Source organism: Pristiophorus japonicus, chromosome 12 (assembly GCF_044704955.1).
Source record: "Pristiophorus japonicus isolate sPriJap1 chromosome 12, sPriJap1.hap1, whole genome shotgun sequence".
NCBI lineage: Eukaryota > Metazoa > Chordata > Chondrichthyes > Pristiophoridae > Pristiophorus > Pristiophorus japonicus.
This window is the reverse complement of record NC_091988.1, coordinates 156,486,887-156,508,098: the sequence shown is the minus strand read 5'-3', so window position 1 is coordinate 156,508,098 and position 21,212 is coordinate 156,486,887. Positions and strand designations below refer to the sequence as shown.

The following is a 21,212-nucleotide window of genomic DNA, read 5'->3' as shown; positions in this document are numbered from 1 at the left end:
ATGACATCCAATTTAAACATCACCATCAGCAATAAAGTAATGCAACATGCACCTAACGTTTTTCCAGCAGTCCCACTCATATGGTGCAGCATCTGCCCGGCTGCCGTGATGTGATGGCCTCCAGCACTCCTTCCCACCCATTCTCCATGCTGCCTGACTGCCATCAGATCACCAGCCTCCCGTTCTCCATGCTGCCTGACTGCTGTCCACCTCTCCCTCCCTCCCACCTGATCTCACTGCTGGCCAAATGCTGTCCACCCCTCCCTCCCTCCCACCCGATCTCACTGCTGGCCGAATGCTGTCCAGGTCAGACCTCCCTCCCACCCTATCTCACTGCTGCCGTCCACCTCTCCCTCCCACCCACCTGATCTCACTGCTGGCCGAATGCCGTCCAGGTCAGACCTGCTTTTCCCGAGCAGTCTTTCTGGCGGGAGGCCAGCATAATTGATGAAAATAGCACTTTTCCAACAATCCGGCGCGGGCAGGCGACATGATTGGACGTTGGCACAACCCTTCTCCGGGCAGAACCTCGACAGCAGATGGCCGGTTCCGGAGGAATCGCCCAGAAAACCAACATTTGCGGCGGGACCTGGGCGGATGTGGGCAGAACATCGACCAATTTCAGCTCCAATGTGTTTATTCAGAACTTAGGACGGAATATAACACACGAGTTATACAGGAAAAGCATACGACCATGACGAGCAGTTTTCCGGCTTCTCTTCCTTTTGTTTAGAACCCTAAGAGTGGTTGACTTTAATGAGCAGGGTCCACTCTCAAAAGAGCGTTCAAACCAGCTCACCTTTGTGTGGTTCTCCCTTCCTGATCTCTCTGAATGAGCCCTAATGGTGTTTCTTTTATCCTCTTTTTAGGGGTGGGCCTGGGGTCAAATTATTGACAGCGTTATTTGACCTATGGAAGCTCCCTTAAAAATGTATTACCCAATAGTACTTTTAGTTCTTTGTCTCCAGTTGTCGAAAAAGACCCACCCCGAAGGAGGGCACTTTACAACCATTATGCATCTTTCTAGTTTATAGTTTTGAAGGCCAATCCATCCATCTGGACCCCCCTTATCTGTCAAACCCGGTTCCCTCATATGTATAGTCTCCTATTGCATCCTGCCTTATCCTTCCTGCTCCAACCAGTGCATGTCTCAGGGAAACCTTAGGCCATTAAATCAGGGGCCCCAGGCTAGAATTATCTTATTTCAGCTAGTCGTCATGGATACTCTAACTCCCATTCCTTCTATTCTATGTCTTTTATACCAATTAACTTTTAATATCTGTTAAACAAACTCTAAATTCTACCTTAACTTATAATTGGTTATTAGTAATTATGGAAGAAACATTAGGTTGGGCCTTCATTGACCAAATTAAAGACTGTTAAAATGTTATGCATTCTCTAATGTAACTCATTAAAAACACTGTCTCGTGAAAGTGAAACTTAAGCATTCTCGGGTAAAACATAGCTTATATGTTAACCCTTTACTTGCCTCGAGCAGAAACATACAATCAATAAACAGTATCATTTTCAGGTAACGCTAATTTCTAACAGGGCCCCTGGTAGAGTTTCAGTTTGCACCAGGGGGCCTATCAAAGGGATTATGGGGAAGCTATGCTGCTGCAGCAGCTTAAAGCAGCCATCCTCCTTTGGGCTACTGAGAAGCATCTGGCCCCTCCTAGATCTGGCTTGAAGCTGAGCTGGAGGAGTGAGAATCAATTCCCCCACGTAGTCAGGGTGGCAATTGCAGCGACGTGGCAGTTGTACAGATGCTGCAGTTTGTAGCAAATCCATTTCAGGGCTCAATCTCAGGAAGCTCCCATGAACACACAGCAGTGAACCACCTCACGCAATCCTGCACTGAGGGAGCACCTAGACGAAGCATCAGGTTAGGATCAAGAGGACATACTTCACACCCTGTCACCAAAGCGAAATATTATGGTAGAGAATAGCAGGGGCACACTGTTTGGAAAATAAAAGTATGGTTGCATTCCAGTTATTGTTTGTGCAGAGAATGTGCTGAGCAAGCTTTGGAAACTGGTTTCATCAGGTTAAATGAATGGTGGATTATGGAGTTATGAAATGTATGGAGAGCATGGGGAAGATGCAGTCAGAACTGTTAAAAGTACGGGGCACATTTTCAGGCAAGGTGGTCTCTTGTGTGACAGCCGCACATTTTGTTCCAGCAGCAGAGGGTTCTCTTTTGATGGGTTCTTCCATTGCCTTGCTGTACCTGTGGCCCTTCAATCTCTGTGGCCTCCATAACACCTCTGTTCAAGGTCAATTTATGCAGCAGGCAACAGACAACAATGAAACCGAGAAACTTTCTGCATGATATGTTGAAATCTACATTATCAAATGACATGTTGGATGGCAATTATCTGCATTCAGCTGGTGTTATGAGAGGTGTCATAAGCCACGGATGCAGAGGATATCCTGGATACCCAAGGACCCAAAGTGAACCTTGCTTTTTAGGATCAAGTTGGTGGCATTGTGGATTACCTTAAAATAAAGACACAGGAGGAGAAGTTTCAAGGGGGTTCTCTTGCCTGTCCACTGTTACTTTGGTGGAAGAGCCATGGAAACCCCCGAAAAATGGCATAAGCCCAGTTAACACCATTTCTCTGGGTTTCTGTAGCCTTTCTTGCAGGGATGAGTGGGTAAACTACCCCACGAAAGGTAAAGTGCATTTTCTGGTGCTGATGGTCACAGACAAGTTGCACATCATGTGTCAATTCTGGATCCCCAATCTCAGCTATAACAGCCCCTACAAAACCTGTTTCTCTCTTTATGTGCCAGATCTCATACCAATCCATACCCAGCAAGAGATCTCACCCTATGTGACCTGAGCTGCCTGGCAAGGAAAGACCACAAGTCTGACGAATAGTAAGCCTGCCCAGTGCAAAGTATTATAATACTGTAAAGGGCCTTCAGTCTATTTAACTGCATGTTCAGCTCAATGTCCAAATCAATAAATACTTTTAAAAATTAAGTTATCATTTGTAAAAGCATGTAAACTCTTGTATAACTCAAAGATAACAAAATAAAGTTATTTGATAATCTCTGTAGAAGTACGTTACTATATCTGACACTTCAAGCACATGACTACTAATCAGGTCTCATTTTACATTGTAGACCAGTAGATATAAGGGGACCAGTACCCGATAACAATTATAAATAATGGCACACTGAGGCTACTATCCCAAGAGAGGAACAAAATATAGTAAGTAAAGCTGCTTATATATATCTATTCTGTTTTAATTCAGATTCTAGGAGACTTCTGTTATGGTATTGAATTACAAATGCAGAGTAAGTAAAAGAGTTAATAACAACAGAAAATGCTGGAAACACTTCATCAGGTCAGGCAGCATCTGTGGAGAGAGAAACAAAATTAACATTTCAGGTCGATAACCTTTCATCAGAATAAAGTAAAAGAGTTTATATCCCACCAGGACAAGTTGTAAAACTGTATTCAATACATGTCATAAATTTGTAAGTTGGCACCAGAAAAATTGATCCTAAACTCTCCTGATTTGTGATAACATTTCAATTTGCCACCCTTTCCCAGTTTGGCCTATATATGATTCCAGTCCCACACCACGCCTCCAAATGCCCTCTGAAGTGGTTGAGCAAGTCACTCAGTTGTAAAATAATTGTTTATTTAAGGAAGTCCACTACCTTCCCAAGGCACTAGGGATGGACAATAAATGCAGTCTTACCTAAAAACTGAAAACAATTTTTTTTACATGAACTGGCTCCCAGCATTTACATTGGTAAATCTGACCACTTATCTTGGTAGCAGACTTGTGGACCTTTAGAGTAATGCTCAGCTAATGGAGATTATTTTTCTAGAATATGGATTACAATTGTGGCAATATAACAGCTGCACCTAAATCTACCAATGAATTTATTGAAAATTCCCACTGGAGCCTTCACAGATTTTTGCACAATGTGAGTTTAGGTTTTACTGAAAAAAGATCTCTAACATTTGTGCATCAGTGTCTGATGTTGCTCCACACTTTGTGTTTTTGTCTCAATACAAAGACGTTTGACAAATTTATTGACACTCTGGTCATTCTCAGGATTTAAAAAAACTGTAGAACTACTTACCTTCCTGGTTCTTCCTTTCATATTTTAAAGCCTCAACTTGATATAAACCCAGCTAAAAATGAGGAAACATTATTTCCACTGATCAGTAACTAGAGGGCGCACATTTAGGAGAAAGTAAAGGAGAGATATGGGGACTTGCCCTTCCAGAAACAACAGTTGAAGCAGAATCCATAATAGCTTTTAAAAGAAAGCAGATAAATATTTGAAACGGCAAAAAAAGAAAATACTAGGATTTTATATAGCGCCTTTCACGACCACCGGACGTCTCAAAGCGCTTTCCAGCCAATGAAGTACTTTTGGAGTGTCGCCACTGTTGTAATGTAGGAAACGTTGAATGGAACTAAGTGGAAAGCTCTTTCTAAGGGAACCACAGACAGAATTGTGCCAAATAGCCTCCTTCTGAGATCCCTGACTGATAGCTTCGTGACTTCAACTCTCTGCTACTTCCTGGTGCCTGACATCTTTAATTTTTCTCCCCATATATAAATATACAGCACTGAGAGGAAGCATAAACCGAGTCCAGCGTGTCACGTGATCCGAGGCGCTGGACGTGCTGACGCAATCGGGCTGCCTGGGTCCGTTGCAGAGCAGCCAATAGGGTGCGGGCCGAGTGGCGGCGCCGTCCAATGGGAGCGCGATGTTTGGTTAAATGGTTTTGAAGTGCGGTGGATTTGAATTTAAACGGTAGTCGGAGTTTCGACGGCCGGTAAGTGAAGTGAGTGTTAGGCAGGGCCTGGGCTTCCCGAACTGTTAGACTCGGGCTGCTGCTGGCCGGTAAGTGAAGTGAAGTGAAGTGAAGTGAAGTGAAGGTTAAGCAGGGCCTGTGCTTGCTCTGCCCGAACTGTTAGACTCGGGCTGCTGGAGAAGAGAAGTGTTGGGCAGGGCCTGCTCTGCCCGAACTGTTAGACTCTGGCTGCTGCGGTTGGGCTGGTGGCGAGTCTTGCTTCTCTCCGGCTCTCGGTTTGAAGTGGGGTTAGCCCACCCTACCGGGGTAGGAAGGTCTACTCCGCTCTTGGGCCCACAGGCTGAGCTGGGGAGGGGGTCGACCTCCCTCTCGGCTGTTCACTGCCCAGGTGCGGCGGTGATTGTGAGCGCTCAAGGTCACCAGAGCTGAAGCTGCCGACCATGGCCTTTAGTTTCCGTTTCATAGTCTGACTCGGGGCTCGGTTATAGTGTGTCGTATTGTGGAGTGATAATAACGGTGCTTCTACATTGCGATATTCAAAATATCCTCCATAGCCTGCGCTCTACCAGATCACTGAAGATTATTGGCCACATTTCTTGTGGTTCAGTACGTACAGTGTCAGTTAAGATTGAAATTTATAAAAACAGGTTCGTTTTTTTAATAGTTTAACTACAGTGCGAATGTGTTACAAATTTGGTGTCAGTCAACATCAGCCTGTTTAGAGAGTACCGTAGAAATAACAAACTTCTGATTTCCTTTTAATGCCATACATTTGAAGAGAATGAGTGACTAGACAATGTATTTCAGTTGGAGTTCATGTTCCTGATACAACGCAAGAATCAGTTAAGTACTTCCATAGCTCGTAGCTTCTTCAGGCTGCATGTTCCATTGGGATACAATCTTTTTGCAAATCGATGACTCATGTTCTCCCAAGCTTTGATATTCTACAGTCTTTATAATCTTTATAACACACTGGAGTCATTTCTCAGTAGAATGAAACGTGGCCTATTCCACCGCGATTTGATACCCCTTTTGATCTACCATTAGCTGGGCAATGAGTTGCTGAATCCACTTCCGAGGAGCAAATTAGTCATTGCCTAATTGGTTGGATGCATGCTCAAAGTAATACCCTCTCTGGACCCTGAAGATGCCCTCACAGGCTGAAGATTGTTGTCTTTCATTTGGTGAACCTTTGGTGAATCATTCCAAAATGTAAAGATAAACACTGGCTTCTATTCTCCACTGCTAATGGTCTTAAACTCCTCTTTTCTTTCCCCTCTCCAATGATAAGTGAGGAGCTCATGGACTTTGCCTTGAAGATTGAGAATCATTCTGGAATGTATAGTGAGAAATTTTGGTAGATGAGCACCGGACCCAATAATGCTTTGTGGTCCAGCCAGACCTGATGGTAAATGGTTAAACCAGTTGTCTGCCATATCCATTCAAGTCTGTGTCCTTTGGACTTAAGGGTGCAAAGATTGGGGTTGTACTGGCCTGAGTGAGTGAGCGAGGGGGTGGCTGTGAATATGGGTTGGGCAGTTTAGATGGCGGGAGAGATTAAGGGAGGATAGGAGGCTAGTGAACTCTGGCAAGAGAGCCTGATGAATTGAGATGGAGATTGAAATCACTGAGGATGTGAAGTCATTGGTCCAGAGAGAGGGAAGTAGTCAAGAAATATTGGTAATACAATTTTTATGATACTTGGGTGGGTGGTGGAGAATGAGAGTTTTAAATGAGGTGAGGGTGGCATAAGGTGATATGTTCAAAGGAGGAGAGTACTGTAGGAATAGGAGGGGGACAGATCAAGGTGTGACTTGCTGATGATAGGCACATGTCACCACTGGGGGTCTGAGCAGGGCAAGTGGTGGAAGGGATAGCCAGGCAGGGAGCCTTCAATTAAGGGTAAGTTGTCATCGCCCCTCAACCAAATTTCCATCAGGGTCATGATGTCGCTGTCATCATCCATGATATTCTCATGAATGAGAAGGACCTTGTTTGCAAGCCAATGGACATTCTGGAGCAGATGCGGAATGGGTCGGTGATGGCTGCCCCAATGTCAGTGTCCACAGGGTCAGCATGAGGAAGGATGTTGAGTTGGATGGGGAGATGATTAGCCCCCAGTGGGTGGGAAAGTCAGCAAGAGAGTAGGATGGGACAGTTGGGGTTGCTGAGATTAAGTGGAATTTTCTCAAAGTTGTAAATATGAAATTCTCTGCTCCAGAGAGCTGTGGAGGCTGGATCATTGAATATATTTAAGGCTGAGATAGACATTTTTTAGCGATAAGGGAGCAAAGAGTCATGGGGAGCAGGCAGGGAACTGGAGCCGAGTCAATGATCAGATCAGCCATGATCTTATTAAATGGTGCAGCAGGCTTGAGGGGCCAGGTGGCCTACTCCTATTTCTTCATTCGCGAACAGAATGTCGATGGGCCCTTTGTAGGATGTCACGAGAGGAAAGCTGTAGGCTTATCTAGGAGGGAATTGAGCCTAGGATGGTGGCAGGAGAGTAGTAAGGACAAAGAGTCATGAAGAACTGAGGGCGAGAGTGCGATCAAAGCAGAAGCGCAGTCTCAATGTCCACTGAAGTCCAGGAGATTGGATTAAAAAATTCAGAGCAAAGACTTCGTGACTGAGAGCAGAGCAAAGCCACAGTCGATGAGTCCAACAGTGTAGTCGGTGGGGCAATGATGTTCTGTTTGCAAATGAAGAAATAGGAGCAGGAGTAGGCTACCTGACCCCTCAAGCCTGCTGTGCCATTTAATAAGATCCTGGCTGATCTGATCATGGACTCTGCTCCAGTTCCCTGCCTGCTCCCCATGACTCTTTGCTCCCTTATTGCTGAAAAATTTGTCTATCTCTGCCTTAAATATATTCAATTACCCAGCCTCCACAGCTCTCTGGGGCAGAGAATTCCATAGATTTACAACCCTGAGAATTCTTCTTAATCTCAGTTTTAAATGGGCGGCTCCTTATTCTGAGACTCTGTCCCCTAGGTTTAGTTTCCCTTATGAGAGGAAATATCCTCTCTGCATCCACCTTGTCGAGACCATTATTTTATATGTTTCAATAAGATCACCTCATTCTTCTGAACTCCACGGTTGAGCCGATACACACACCTTCATAAGTCAACCCCCTCATCTCCGGAATCAACCTAATGAACCTTCTCTGAACAACCTCCAATGCAAGTATATCCATCCTTCAATACGGAGACCAAAACTATGTAGTACTCCAGGTGCGGCTTCATCAATACCCTGTAAAGTTGTAATGACTTCTCTGCTTTTATACTCTATCCCCCTTGCAATAAAGGCCAACATTCCATTTGCCTTCCTGATTACTTGCTGCACCTGCATACTAACTGTGTTTCATGCACCAGGACCCCCAGGTCCCTCTGCACTGCAACACTTTGCAATTTTTCTCCAGTTAAATTATAATTTACTTTTCTATTTTTTCTGCCAAAGTGGATAAACTCACATTTTTCCACATTGGGCAAAAATTTGGCAGATGGAGTACAGTCACTTAGTCTGTCTATATTCCTTTGCAGATGTTTTTGTGTCCTCACAATTTGCTTTCCCACCCATCTTTGTATCATCAGCAAACTTGGCTACATTACACTCTGTCCCTTCATCCAAGTCATTAATGTAGATTGTAAATGGTTGAAGTCCCAGCACCGATTCCTGTGGCACCCCACTAGTCACTGTTTGCCAACCAGAAAATGGTCCATTTATCCTGACTCTTCTGTTAGCCAATCCTTTACCCATGCTAATCTATTACCCCCCAACTCTGAACTTTTATCTTGTGCAGCAACCTTTTATGTGGCACCTTATTGAATGCCTTCTGGAAATCCAAATACACTACATCCACTGGCTCCCCATTATCCATCCTGCTCGTTACATCCTCCAAGAACTGCAGCAAATTTGTCAAACATGATTTCCCTTTCATAAAACCATACTGACTCTGCTAAATTGAATTATGCTTTTCCAAATGTCCCGCTACTGCTTCCTTAATAATGGACTCCAGCATTTTCCCAACGACAGATGTTAGGCTAACTGGTATAAATTTTCCTGCTTTTTTATTTGCCTCCTTTTTTTAAATAGGGGTGTTACATTTGCTGTTTTCCAATCTGCTGAGACCTCATCAGAATCCAGGGAATTTTGGTAGATCACAACCAATGCATCCACTATCTCTACAGCCACTTAAGACCCTAGAATGTAAGCCATCAGTTCCAGGAGACTTGTCCACCTTTAGTCCCATTATTTTACTGAGTACTACTACTTTAGTGATCGTGGTTGTTCCTCCCTCCCTGTATTTCCTTGATCCCCTATTGGGATGTCTTTAGTGTCTTCTACCGTGAAGACTGTTACAAAATATTTGTTCAATGTCTGCCATTTCCCTGCTCTCCATTATTAATTCTTGTCTCATCCTCTTAGGAACTAACATTTACTTTAGCCACTTTTTTCCTTTTTATGTACCTGTAAAAACTCTTATCTGTTTTTATATTCTGTGCTAGTTTACTTTCATAACCCATCTTTCCCCCTGCCCTCCATTTTTTTTAGACAATAAGAACATACAAATTAGTAACAGGAGTAGGCCATCTAGCCCCTCGAGCCTGCTCCGCCATTCAACAAGATCATGGCTGATCTGGCCGTGGACTCAGCTCCACTTACCTGCCTGCTCCCCATTGGTTAAAAATCTATCTGTGACTTGAATACATTCAATGAGCTAGCCTCAACTGCTTCCTTGGGCAGAGAATTCCACAGATTCACAACCCTCTGGGAGAAGAAATTCCTTCTCAACTCGGTTTTAAATTGGCTCCCCTGTATTTTGAGGCTGTGCCCCCTAGTTCTAGTCTCCCTGACCAGTGGAAACAACCTCTGCCTCTATCTTGTCTGTCCCTTTCATGATTTTAAATGTTTCTATAAGATCACCCCTCATCCTTCTGAACTCCAATGAGTAAAGACCCAGTCTACTCAATCTATTATCATAATTTCCTGACTCCGCATACCTTTATCTTCTGCAGTAACCTTTTGTGTGGCACCTTATCGAATGCCTTTTGGAAATCTAAATACAGCACATCCATCGGTACACCTCTATCCACCATGCTTGTTATATCAAAGAATTCCAGTAAATTAGTTAAACATGATTTCCCCTTCATGAATCCATGTTGCGTCTGCTTGATTGCACTATTCCTATCTAGATGTCCCGCTATTTCTTCCTTAATGATAGCTTCAAGCATTTTCCCCACTACAGATGTTAAACTAACTGGCCTATAGTTACCTTTTGTCTGCCCCCTTTTTTAAACAGAGGCGTTACATTAGCTGCTTTCCAATCTGCTGGTACCTCCCCAGAGTCCAGAGAATTTTGGTAGATTATAACGAATGCGTCTGCTATAACTTCCGCCATCTCTCAATACCCTGGGATGCATTTCATCAAGACCAGGGGACTTGTCTACCTTGAGTCCATTAGCTTGTCCAGCACTACCTCCCTAGTGATAGTGATTATCTCAAGGTCCTCCCTTCCCACATTCCCGTGACCAGCAATTTTTGGCATGGTTTTTGTGTCTTCCACTGTGAAGACTGAAGAAAAATAATTGTTTAAGGTCTCAGCCATTTCCGCATTTCCCATTATTAAATCTCCCTTCTCATCTTCGAAAGGACCAACATTTACTTTAGTCACACTTTTCCGTTTTATATATTGGTAAAAGCTTTTACTATCTGTTTTGCGCAAGTTTACTTTTGTAATCTATCTTTTCTTTCTTGCTTTCTTAGTCATCCTTCGCTGTCATTTAAAATTTTCCCAATCTTCTATTTTCCCACTAACCTTAACCACCTTATACGCATTGGTTTTTAATTTGATACTCTCCTTTATTTCTTTGGTTATCCACGGCTGGTTATCCCTTCTCTTACCGCCCTTCTTTTTCACTGGAATATATTTTTGTTGAGCACTATGAAAGAGCTCCTTAAAAGTCCTCCACTGTTTCTTAATTGTGCCACCGTTTAGTCTGTTCCCAGTCTACTTTAGCCAACTCTGCCCTCATCCCACTGTAGTCCCCTTTGTTTAAGCACAGTATGCTTGTTTGAGACATTACTTCCTCACCCTCAATCTGTATTATAAATTCAACCATACTGTGATCACTCATTCCGAGAGGATCTTTTACCAGGAGATTGTTTATTATTCCTGTCTCATTACACAAGACCAGATCTAAGATAGCTTGCTCCTTTGTAGGTTCTGTAACATACTGTTCTAAGAAACAATCCCGTATGCATTCTATTAATTCCTCCTCAAGGCTACCCTGTGCGATTTTGATTTGACCAATAGATATGTAGGTTAAAATCCCCCATGATTACTGCCATTCTTTTTTCACATGCTTCCATTATTCCCTTGATTATTGTCCGCCCCACCATGAAGTTATTATTTGGGGGCCTATAAACTATGCCCACCAGTGACTTTTTCCCCTTACTATCTCTAATCTCCACCCACAATGATTCAACATTTTGTTCATTAGAGCCAATATTGTCTCCCACAACTGCCTGATATCATCCTTTATTAACAGAGCTACCCACCTCCTTTCCCTTCTTGTCTCTTTTTCCGAATTGTCAGATACCCCTGTATGTTTAATTCCCAGTCTTGGCCACCCTGCAACCACTTTTCAGTGATGGCCACCAAATCATACCCATTTGTAATGATTTGTGCCGTCAACTCATTTACTTTGTTTCGAATGCTGCGTGCGTTTAGGTGAAGTGTTTTAATACTAGTTATTAAACCATGATTGTTAGTTTTGACCCCTCCTGCAGTCCCTTTATATTCATACATATTGTCCCTTCCTATCACCTTGTGGTTTACACTTACCCCAGTGCTACTCTGTTCTGTTGCCTCCTGCCTTTTGCATCCTTTCTTGGGATTCTGTTCATCTGAGCTCTCACCCACTCTAACTAGCTCAGCGCCCTCTCCTGGGTTCCCATCCCCCGCCAAGCTAGTTTAAAGCCCTGCCATCCGCACTATCAGAACCATCTGCGAGAACATTGGTCCCGTCTCTGTTGAGGTGTAACCTGTCTGACTTGTACAGGTCCCACCTACCCCAGAAGCGGTCCCAATTGTTCAGGAAACTAAAGCCCTCCCTCCTACACCAATGTCCCAGCCATGTATTTATCTGACTAACCTTCCTATTTCTACCCTCACTAGTACATGGCACTGGCAGTAATCCTGAGATTACCATCTTTGCGGTCCTGGCTTTCAATCTTGCTCCTAGCTCCCTAAACTCAGCTTTCAGGACCTCTCCCCTCTTTCTACTTATGTCGTTGGTACCAATGTGGACCACAACCACTGGCTGTTCCCCTTCCCTCCCCAGCATGCCCTGCAGTCGCTCAGTGACATCATTGACCCTTGCACCAGGGAGGCAACTCACCATCCTGATGTCACTTTTGCTGCCGCAGAAGCGCCTATCTGCTCCCCTAACTATTGAATCTCCTATCACTATAGCCCTTCCCATCTTCTCCCCCCCCCCCCCCCCCTCCCTCCCAGCAGCTGAGCCACCCACGGTGCTGTGGACTTGGCCCTGGCTTCACTGCCCTCGCCAGTAGTCAGAATAGAGTACCGGTTGGAGAGCGGGATAGCCTCGCGGGACTCCTGCACTACCTGCCTTGTCATACTCTTGTGTGCGAAGGTCACCCATTCCCTATCCTCCTGTACCCTTTTAATCTGTGGGGCGACCAGCGCCTGAAACGAGCTATCCATGTACCTCTCGTTCTCTCGGATGCTCCTCAGTGCCTCCAGTCCTCGCTCAAGCTCCGAGACTCTGCGTTCGAGTTGGAGGAGCTGGGGACACTTCCTGCACATGTGGTCATCCCCGTTGCGGGAAGCATCCAAGAATTCCCACATGGCACAGGTGTTGCATTCTGTTTGAACGAGCTGCCCTGCCATCCCACTAGTTGCCCTTAAATTACCCAGCAAAAACACTGACTCCCACTACACACACTAAACAGCTATTTAGTAATTTATCCTCTTATCTATTAGAACACAAAATCAGAGACATACTCACCAGCTGATCATCCAACCACTTACCAGCTTGGCCGTGACGTCACTTTTTAATTTCTTGTCCTTCCTCCCCGCACTGCTCGCTCACCGACTGCCGCTGGGCCTTTGTAGGCCACTGACGCTGCTCCTCCCCCGCACTCTGACGTCACCTCTCGATTTCTCATCCCTCTTATCTTTGTCTGCAGCTGGTTGGGGTGGTCTCTGGGCCTGTGTCTCCTACACTCGCACTCTTTATCAGCTGCTCTGGTGTCAGCACTGGTAGGAAAAACAAGACAAAACAGCACCTGCCACCCCCGCTTGCCCAAACTCACCCACTTACCAAGCTCTCAAATGCCACTCTACGCTGCTCTGTAGTTGTTCTTTGCTGACTTTTGAAAGTTTCCCAATCCTCTGGCTTTCCACTAGTCTTGGCCACATTGTATTCCCTTATTTTCAATTTGATACCATCCCTTATTTCCTTAGTTAGCCACGGATGGTTATCCCTTCTTAGTCTTTCCTTCTCATTGGGATACATTTTTGTTGCGAATTATGAAATATCTGTCTGCCACTGTCCCATAATTTAATCTATTTTCCCAGTTCACTTTAGCCAAATCTACCTTCATACCTATGTTGTCTCCTTTTATTTAAGCTTGGGACACTAGTTTGAGATCCAACTTTCTCACCCTCCAACTGAATTTAAAATTGAACTGTTATGGTCATTCATTCCTAGAGGATCCTTTACTAGGAGATTCTTTATTAATCCTGTCTCATTGCACAGTACCAGATCTAAGATAGTCTGCTCCCTGGTTGGTTCTGCAATGTACTGTTCAAGGGAACTATCCCAGATACACACTGAACTCTTCCTCAAGGCTACCCTGGCCAATTTGCTTTGTCCAGTCACCCATGGTTATCGCCATTCCTTTTTTTTTACAAGTTTCCATTATTTCTTCAGAGATCCAGCTGGTGTAAGGTTTGAGACAAAGAAAAAGGCATGCTGGAGGATGGACAGTGAGCCCTGCAAGCTTTGAACTTGTAGCTTTAAACTTGCAGGTGGAACTTGTAGTTTGGGCTGAAATGCCTTCACTATATGAGGCAGGATCACTTGAGTAGAAGGAAGGAGATTTGGGGAAGAAGGCCGTGGATGATCACTGATGCAATTGCGCAGGTCAGAAAGGAGCTTCCACCATGGGATCCATCTTGAGACAGTGATTGGCCAACATATTTGTAATTGAGACCATTGAGAGCAAGAGTAATTTGCTAAACTCACTCATCCTCACGGTGGCCCTTGTATTGCATTGTAATCTAGCTTCAGTGCTAAAGACATTTTAATAGCCCTCTGATTTTGCTTACCTTTCTTGAAGATCTTACTTGGTGGATGAGTGGCTAGTAGACTCTTAACTTCATTTGCTCAACTTCTTGCCAGAGATTCAAGAAAATCATAGGTCATGTCATTAAGTTTTGGCAGTCATAAAGACCCAATCATGAGTTTCTGGTCGGTTGTGTCCTTGTGGTGGAATGCCTTGGTACGAGTACTTGTAAGTTTAGTCAGTTATAAATGAGTGAGAAATAATTCAAATATGGTATCTTTACATTTGTGTGAAAACTGAAATTGCTTGGGCTTCACAATCTTGGCATTGTCTCGGATTTTCTTTTGAAGATGCAAACTTTGGATGGTCCAAAGTGTGCTGTGGTATCACATCAAGTCACAGAATAGGCCACCTACAGAAGGGCTTGTCAGCACAATGTATAGTGTCTACTTGTATCGTAAGCCAGCAATGCATACCTCTTCACTTTTGCTAAGTTGCATCTCCCAGTGGCAGATTCATTTTTTGTACATGCATTGCTTCCTCCCTCTTTCCACAAGCCCTCCAAAAACCTATCTAAATGCATTTTGAATAATTAAACATTACTCTTTTTTTTTTGCCATTTGCTTTCAGTCGTCTCTCTTTCACCCACCAAATGCATTTCCATGGACTTGGTTTCTTTTTCTTTGGGTCGGTTGGGGTGGAGAAATAATGGAGGGTGAAGTGCTGATTCTTTACCATATGTACAGAAAAGACCTAATTGTGCAGTTGTGTGGTCTGAAATGTTGCTTAGTTTGTTTTATGGGATATTCAGCTGAAAGAAAGAAAACTGGGATAACTCCCTTTTTGGCAACTGGCTAAAGGCCCAAGAAGTAGATGGGGGACTGGCAATTGACCTGGTAACTATCTACCAGCCTGGCTCCAAACACCCTGTACCCTCTTCCACTGGTCGAAATGAAGCCTTTTCCATCATGCTCCTCTCTACCTCCTGAATTCACTTCCTTCCTTAATCTCTCTCTTCTGTCCCCACTTTCAGAAGCCTCTTTTAAAATATTCTCTTTTAACTTGCCCTTTGGGAAGTGTCTTGGAACTTGCTATGTTGAAGTTGCTATATGCATGCAAGTTTTGGTAGGTGGGTTAATAAAGGCTTTTTATTTTGCTAGTGAGATGGGCCCATGAGCAGTAAAAGTATTCTTTTGGATCTTTCCATGAGAAACTAATGCCACTGTGGTCTTGCCCATAGGGACAGATTCTCTTTGGAAACTTCACATATTTTATTGATGCTACTGTATAGCACTCAGTACATTTGTAATTGGGAAAACCAAATAAGCATTTTGTGACTTAAACTTTGAGTCCTGAACATTTCTGGAATGTTTTAAATAACTTTGGAGCATTGTGGTGGAGATTCAAAACTTGGAAGCACTGTGATAGCGATTTGAATCTTCCATTGATGGAATCAATTATTAAGGATGTCATAGCAGTGCATTTGGAAAGAGGTGATATGATAGGTCCAAGTCAGCATGGATTTGTGAAAGGGAAATCATGCTTGACAAATCTTCTGGAATTTTTTGAGTATGTTTCCAGTAGAGTGGACAAGGGAGAACCAGTTGATGTGGTATATTTGGACTTTCAGAAGGCTTTCGACAAGGTCCCACACAAGAGATTAATGTGCAAAGTTAAAGCACATGGGATTGGGGGTAGTGTGCTGACATGGATTGAGAACTGGTTGTCAGACAGGAAGCAAAGAGTAGGAGTAAATGGGGACTTTTCAGAATGGCAGGCAGTGACTAGTGGGGTACCGCAAGGTTCTGTGCTGGGGCCCCAGCTGTTTACACTGTACATTAATGATTTAGACGAGGGGATTAAATGTAGTATCTCCAAATTTGCGGATGACACTAAGTTGGGTGGCAGTGTGAGCTGCGAGGAGGATGCTATGAGGCTGCAGAGCGACTTGGATAGATTAGGTGAGTGGGCAAATGCATGGCAGATGAAGTATAATGTGGATAAATGTGAGGTTATCCACTTTGGTGGTAAAAACAGAAAGACAGACTATTATCTGAATGGTGACAGATTAGGAAAAGGGGAGGTGCAATGAGACTTGGGTGTCATGGTACATCAGTCATTGAAGGTTGGCATGCAGGTACAGCAGGCGGTTAAGAAAGCAAATGGCATGTTGGCATTCATAGCGAGGGGATTTGAGTACAGGGGCAGGGAGGTGTTGCTACAGTTGTACAGGGCCTTGGTGAGGCCACACCTGGAGTATTGTGTACAGTTTTGGTCTCCTAACCTGAGGAAGGACATTCTTGCTATTGAGGGAGTGCAGCGAAGGTTCACCAGACTGATTCCCGGGATGGCGGGACTGACCTATCAAGAAAGACTGGATCAACTGGGCTTGTATTCACTGGAGTTCAGAAGAATGAGAGAGGACCTCATAGAAACGTTTAAAATTCTGATGGGGTTAGACAGGTTAGATGCAGGAAGAATGTTCCCAATGTTGGGGAAGTCCAGAACCAGGGGTCACAGTCTAAGGATAAGGGGTAAGCCATTTAGGACCGAGGTGAGGAGGAATTTCTTCACCCAGAGTGTGGTGAACCTGTGGAATTCTCTACCACAGAAAGTTGTTGAGGCCAATTCACTAAATATATTCAAAAAGGAGTTAGATGGAGTCCTTACTACTAGGGGAATCAAGGGGTATGGTGAGAAAGCAGGAATGGGGTACTGAAGTTACATGTTCAGCCATGAACTCATTGAATGGCAGTGCAGGCTAGAAGGGCCGAATGGCCTACTCCTGCACCTATTTTCTATGTTTCTATCTACCCTTTCTTCAAATATTTTTTCCAATGAATATTCTATTGCAGTATGACCACTTTTTAAATTACTTTTTGCAGGATTTCTGATTACAAATGGAGAAAAAGTTTGGGACCCAAGGAGGACATGCTCGAGTTGGAAAGGTATTTTTGCCATCAGTTCAAATTGATATGTAGTGTTCCCAATATGCTAAACCATTGAACTAACATCCTTGTCTTTAATGCTTCACTGTGTATTAACTGTTGCAAGATGACGTTGTGTATATATAAAAGAAAATACCAAAATGGGTATCTTGCCCAATAAAGAACCCCTGTGGTGGTAATATGGTTGTCTCTGCATTATCCAATTCAGATATTGGATTGATGCCTCCCATCTGTGAATGTTTTTTATACTGGGTGGAGAAAAAAAAACATTTGGATATCCAGTGCAATTTTGTTTTGCACACTGTTGCAGTAGAAGCCATGTCAATATTTGTATTGGCTTGTATACCCCTGATGCTACTTTACTGAAGATGCAGAATGGCCATTTTGCACACCTGTTATGAAATATGCAGCAAAGTCCAGGCTGAAATTTGAAGTCCCCAGGTATTTTATCCAGTAGGGTGAAAGTAGATCTGATCTGTGAATGATCCCGACTTTACTTTAGTATTTCTAAACTGCACTCTGGAGCGCTGCGCAAAAATATTTTTGAGCGACAAACTTGCTGAGTTACTCGAGCAGAATCACTACCAAGTATTTGGTTGTGAAGGGAAAATTATATAGCAATTGTTTGGGCAGCACAATCTTGGCATTGTCTGAAAACTTGTTTTTAATTTTTGAAGATGTCAGCCTGGGATGGTCCAAAACGTACTGTGGAATCACAGCAAAATTCACAGAATCGGCCACCTACAAGAGGCTTGTCAGCACAAAATCTGGTGTCTGCTGGTAAAGGAGGCCCGCAACGCGTACCTTTTCAAACACGGGCTCTGACTGCCAATTCAGCTCCAACCAAGAGTCAGATGTCAGCAAATCTAGTAAAATCGGCAGCACAAATATCCCCCCATCTGAATCAGGTTTGCCAAAAAGCAGAAGTTCAAGTTTGCGAACCTCCTCAAAATCAAACCAGTGCACAGCCTGTTGAGGCACCAAGTGATGGTATGTATACTTACTCTACTTATAACACTGAAAATTGTACAGAATACTATTTTAATTGTAAGTTTCAATTGCACTACAATAAGTAGTTACTACTTTTACATAACTGGTCTGCAGTTTTTAATTAAGTTCTCTCTTTGAAGTTGATCCATTGCTTAACACTTTTCTCAGTCATATGTTCCATGGTGTTCTTGCATATATTAGAAGTGGCACATGCTAAAATGCAGAACTGTAGTAAATATCCCTTAACCAAAAGCATGGATTCTACATGTCTAGGCACAGTTTGGCAAACTTGGCTACTTTTAGTTCTCGGTGAATATACCATGGCAAGACATTTTTAGTGCTTAGTGTTGGGGTAAAAAGACTACTTCTCCAAGTGGATCTCCTGAAAGGGATCAACACCTGCCCATATAGTGACCACGGAATCAATTAGACGAAACTTCAGTTCAACTGATCTTTCTTCAAACATATACAGGGGAAGAGTTCCGATGAACAATCAAAATACAAAGGGTTTCTACATGCAGTTATACAGTTTTTCGAGGTGTGCGACCCTCCTACAAAACTTCTATGACAAGCTGTAGGCCTACAGCTTATTAGCGGAGCTTCACTGATTCGTAGACTCTTATCAGACTGGCTGCTGAGTGGTTTCCCAACCTGTCCATCTCATCACGTCAACCTTCTGGAATGTGTCCTACAGTGCCAACTTTGCCTCAGTTTCTCATGACGTGTTTGTTAACCTTGCTTCCCAGGGTTTGTCATGCACCTGGTTTTTTTATCAGCCAATACTATCCCTTTCCAAAGAGCTCCAGCCAAGACTCTTGTTCCCATGAGTGCAGCTGCTGCTACAATCTGTTTCCAGACAGCTTACTCTCCTGTCCTTGGTAGGTGTTCTGTACTGAATATGTAAGTTTCCATTTTCTATCCGTCTACTAAAGTTCAATATTTGATGGATCATTTACCATCGAGCTTTGCCTCATAGCCTTTCTCCAAAAATCCATTTGTAAGTGAGTTTTATAAGCGACTTTTACATACAATCCTGTCAATAGGTGATATATTATAATCCCTACCTTGAGGAGGTGGAGGAACTCTTGACTCCTCACAATCTCCTAATACTGATGAGCCCTTTAATCTGGATCAATTCACTACCTTCAGTATCCACTTTAGTGACCATCTGTCTGTCTACTTCCACTTTGGTGACCATACTTAATCCCCTTACAATACTCTACCTCCTTTACACTTAGAATAGAGAGGAATAAAACTAAATCGGAATTTAATTCTTGGATTTATATTTTGGGGATTTGCAGTACTGTACAATGTTTTGCCATAGCTCTGAATAAAGATGGAGAGGATAGGGCCTTTTGGATTGCTCTAGCAAAGAACTGGCACAGATGGGCTGAATGGCCTCTGTCTTGCCATTTTATTATTCAGTACTTGTGCTGTCAAGCTATCTGCATCTCTCCACCTCAGCTGGAAAAATTAGTACTGCCATTGGTTTGAGAACCCACACCATTCAATACAACTTTACATTCAGCATTTACTGTCTAGTATCATCAGAGAACATTTCTCTTTAATGTAGATATGAAGAGCAAGATGCCATGTTTCATTGATGAAATGAACAGATTGACCACAAAAGCCTCCATATAGGGTTTTAGCCTGATGACTGACATGTGATTTCAACTTGGAAACCCATTGCTGTTATAAGAAAGAAATTGCATTTATTATAGCGCATTGTGCCGCATTGGCTGACTCCTGTCAATGAACCGGGAGCTGCACAGAAGCATTGTGTATGTTGGGTCCCAAATTAAAAAAAAAAACTTTCACAACAGACAGGGGATCTGAGGAAGTGCTCTGGCTGCCTGTCATTTTTCCCTCGTGGCTCGAGATCTCCCGGCATTTTTCCCATCTCCCAGCATGTAAAGTTTTTTTTAAACTGCTTCCCCAACAAACCGGCAGCATTCATGTGTAGTCCACTTCTGGTTTGTTGGCAGCAATTGTGTCCTTGTGCAAGGACATCCTGAAATGCTTTACAGCTAATGGGTTACTATTTAAGCTGCAGGGACTGTCATTGGGCAGACACGGTAGTCAGTATGTGCACAGCAAGTGAATAAATGACCAATTAATCAGTGGTGATTAAAGCTAAGATATTGGCCCGGGAACAGAAGCACTCCCTATTCTCAGCCTAGTGTTGTGATCTTTTATGTTCCCTGAATAGGCAATTGGGATGGTAATTTAATGTTTTGGGTTTTTATGCTCTATATTCTCTGGCTTAGTGTCACTGCCATAAGTGGGACCCCTCATTTCTCTTCCCTCCCTCCATCCAAAGTATGCCTTTACTGCCTAATATCTAGCTAAGCCATAGTATGACTTGGGGATTGTAACAAAGAACCCTTGTGTACTTGCTACTATAATCTCATGTGCCACCATGCTGTCTTGCCTTTTCTGGAAGGCACACTGAAAATCAATATAGCAAGTTGATATGATTTGAAAATGGAAAACTGATTTATGTTACATTGAACACTATATTTTGAGTTTTGTCCATCTCTCATCACTCCTTGTTCCATGAAAACAGCAAAAATGTAGTCTGGGTGCAAAATCACCTTCAAACTAGCTGCTCCTAAGCAGGCTGTACATGTGTTTTTGTCCAGTGGGATCTCTGTCCAGCCAAGTCTGGGTGTACAAAAGCCTTTTCTGACTTAACCCAGGATAGAACATTTGCTGACATTAGCTGCCAGTAAAAACCATCTGTTGTGGCTGAAGTTCTTTTCTCAGTGACGTAACTATTTTAGTAAAGTCCTTCGAGCTTGCTCCGCCATTCAAGATCATGGCTGATCTATCTCAATTTCACCTTCCTGCACTATCCTGTCCCAAAAATTTATCGACCTGTCTTGAATGTACTCCTAATAGCATCCACAGCTCTGGGGTAGAGAATTCCAAAGATTCACAACCCTTTGAGTGAAGAAATGTCTCCATCTCAGTGCTAAATGGCTGACCCTTATTTTGAGACTGACCGTGTTCTAAATTTTCTCAGCATTAACCCTGTCAAACTCTAAGAATTTTGTTTCCATTAGATCACCTCTTCTAAACTCTAGGAATATAGAAAATAGCTGCAGGAGTAGGCCATTCGGCACTTTTGAGTCTGCACCACCATTCAATAAGATCATGGCTGAA

General features: G+C 43.3%; 1 protein-coding gene across 4 annotated transcripts in view; it reads left to right on the top strand.

Moving 5' to 3' along the window:
* Positions 1–21,212, top strand: part of LOC139277020 (aurora kinase C-like) — a 45,939-nt gene that overhangs the window by 1,996 nt on the left and 22,731 nt on the right. The window contains exons 1-3 of one of the 4 annotated variants that reach the window (XM_070895022.1): positions 4,733–4,813; positions 16,995–17,057; positions 17,735–18,047. In XM_070895022.1, coding sequence (XP_070751123.1) covers positions 17,010–17,057; positions 17,735–18,047 — 361 coding nt within the window. In that variant the 5' untranslated portion in view covers positions 4,733–4,813; positions 16,995–17,009. Of the gene's footprint in view, positions 1–4,732; positions 4,882–16,994; positions 17,058–17,734; positions 18,048–21,212 lie in introns of those variants that run through there. The other 3 variants (XM_070895025.1, XM_070895023.1, XM_070895024.1) reach the window with 3 other exon arrangements.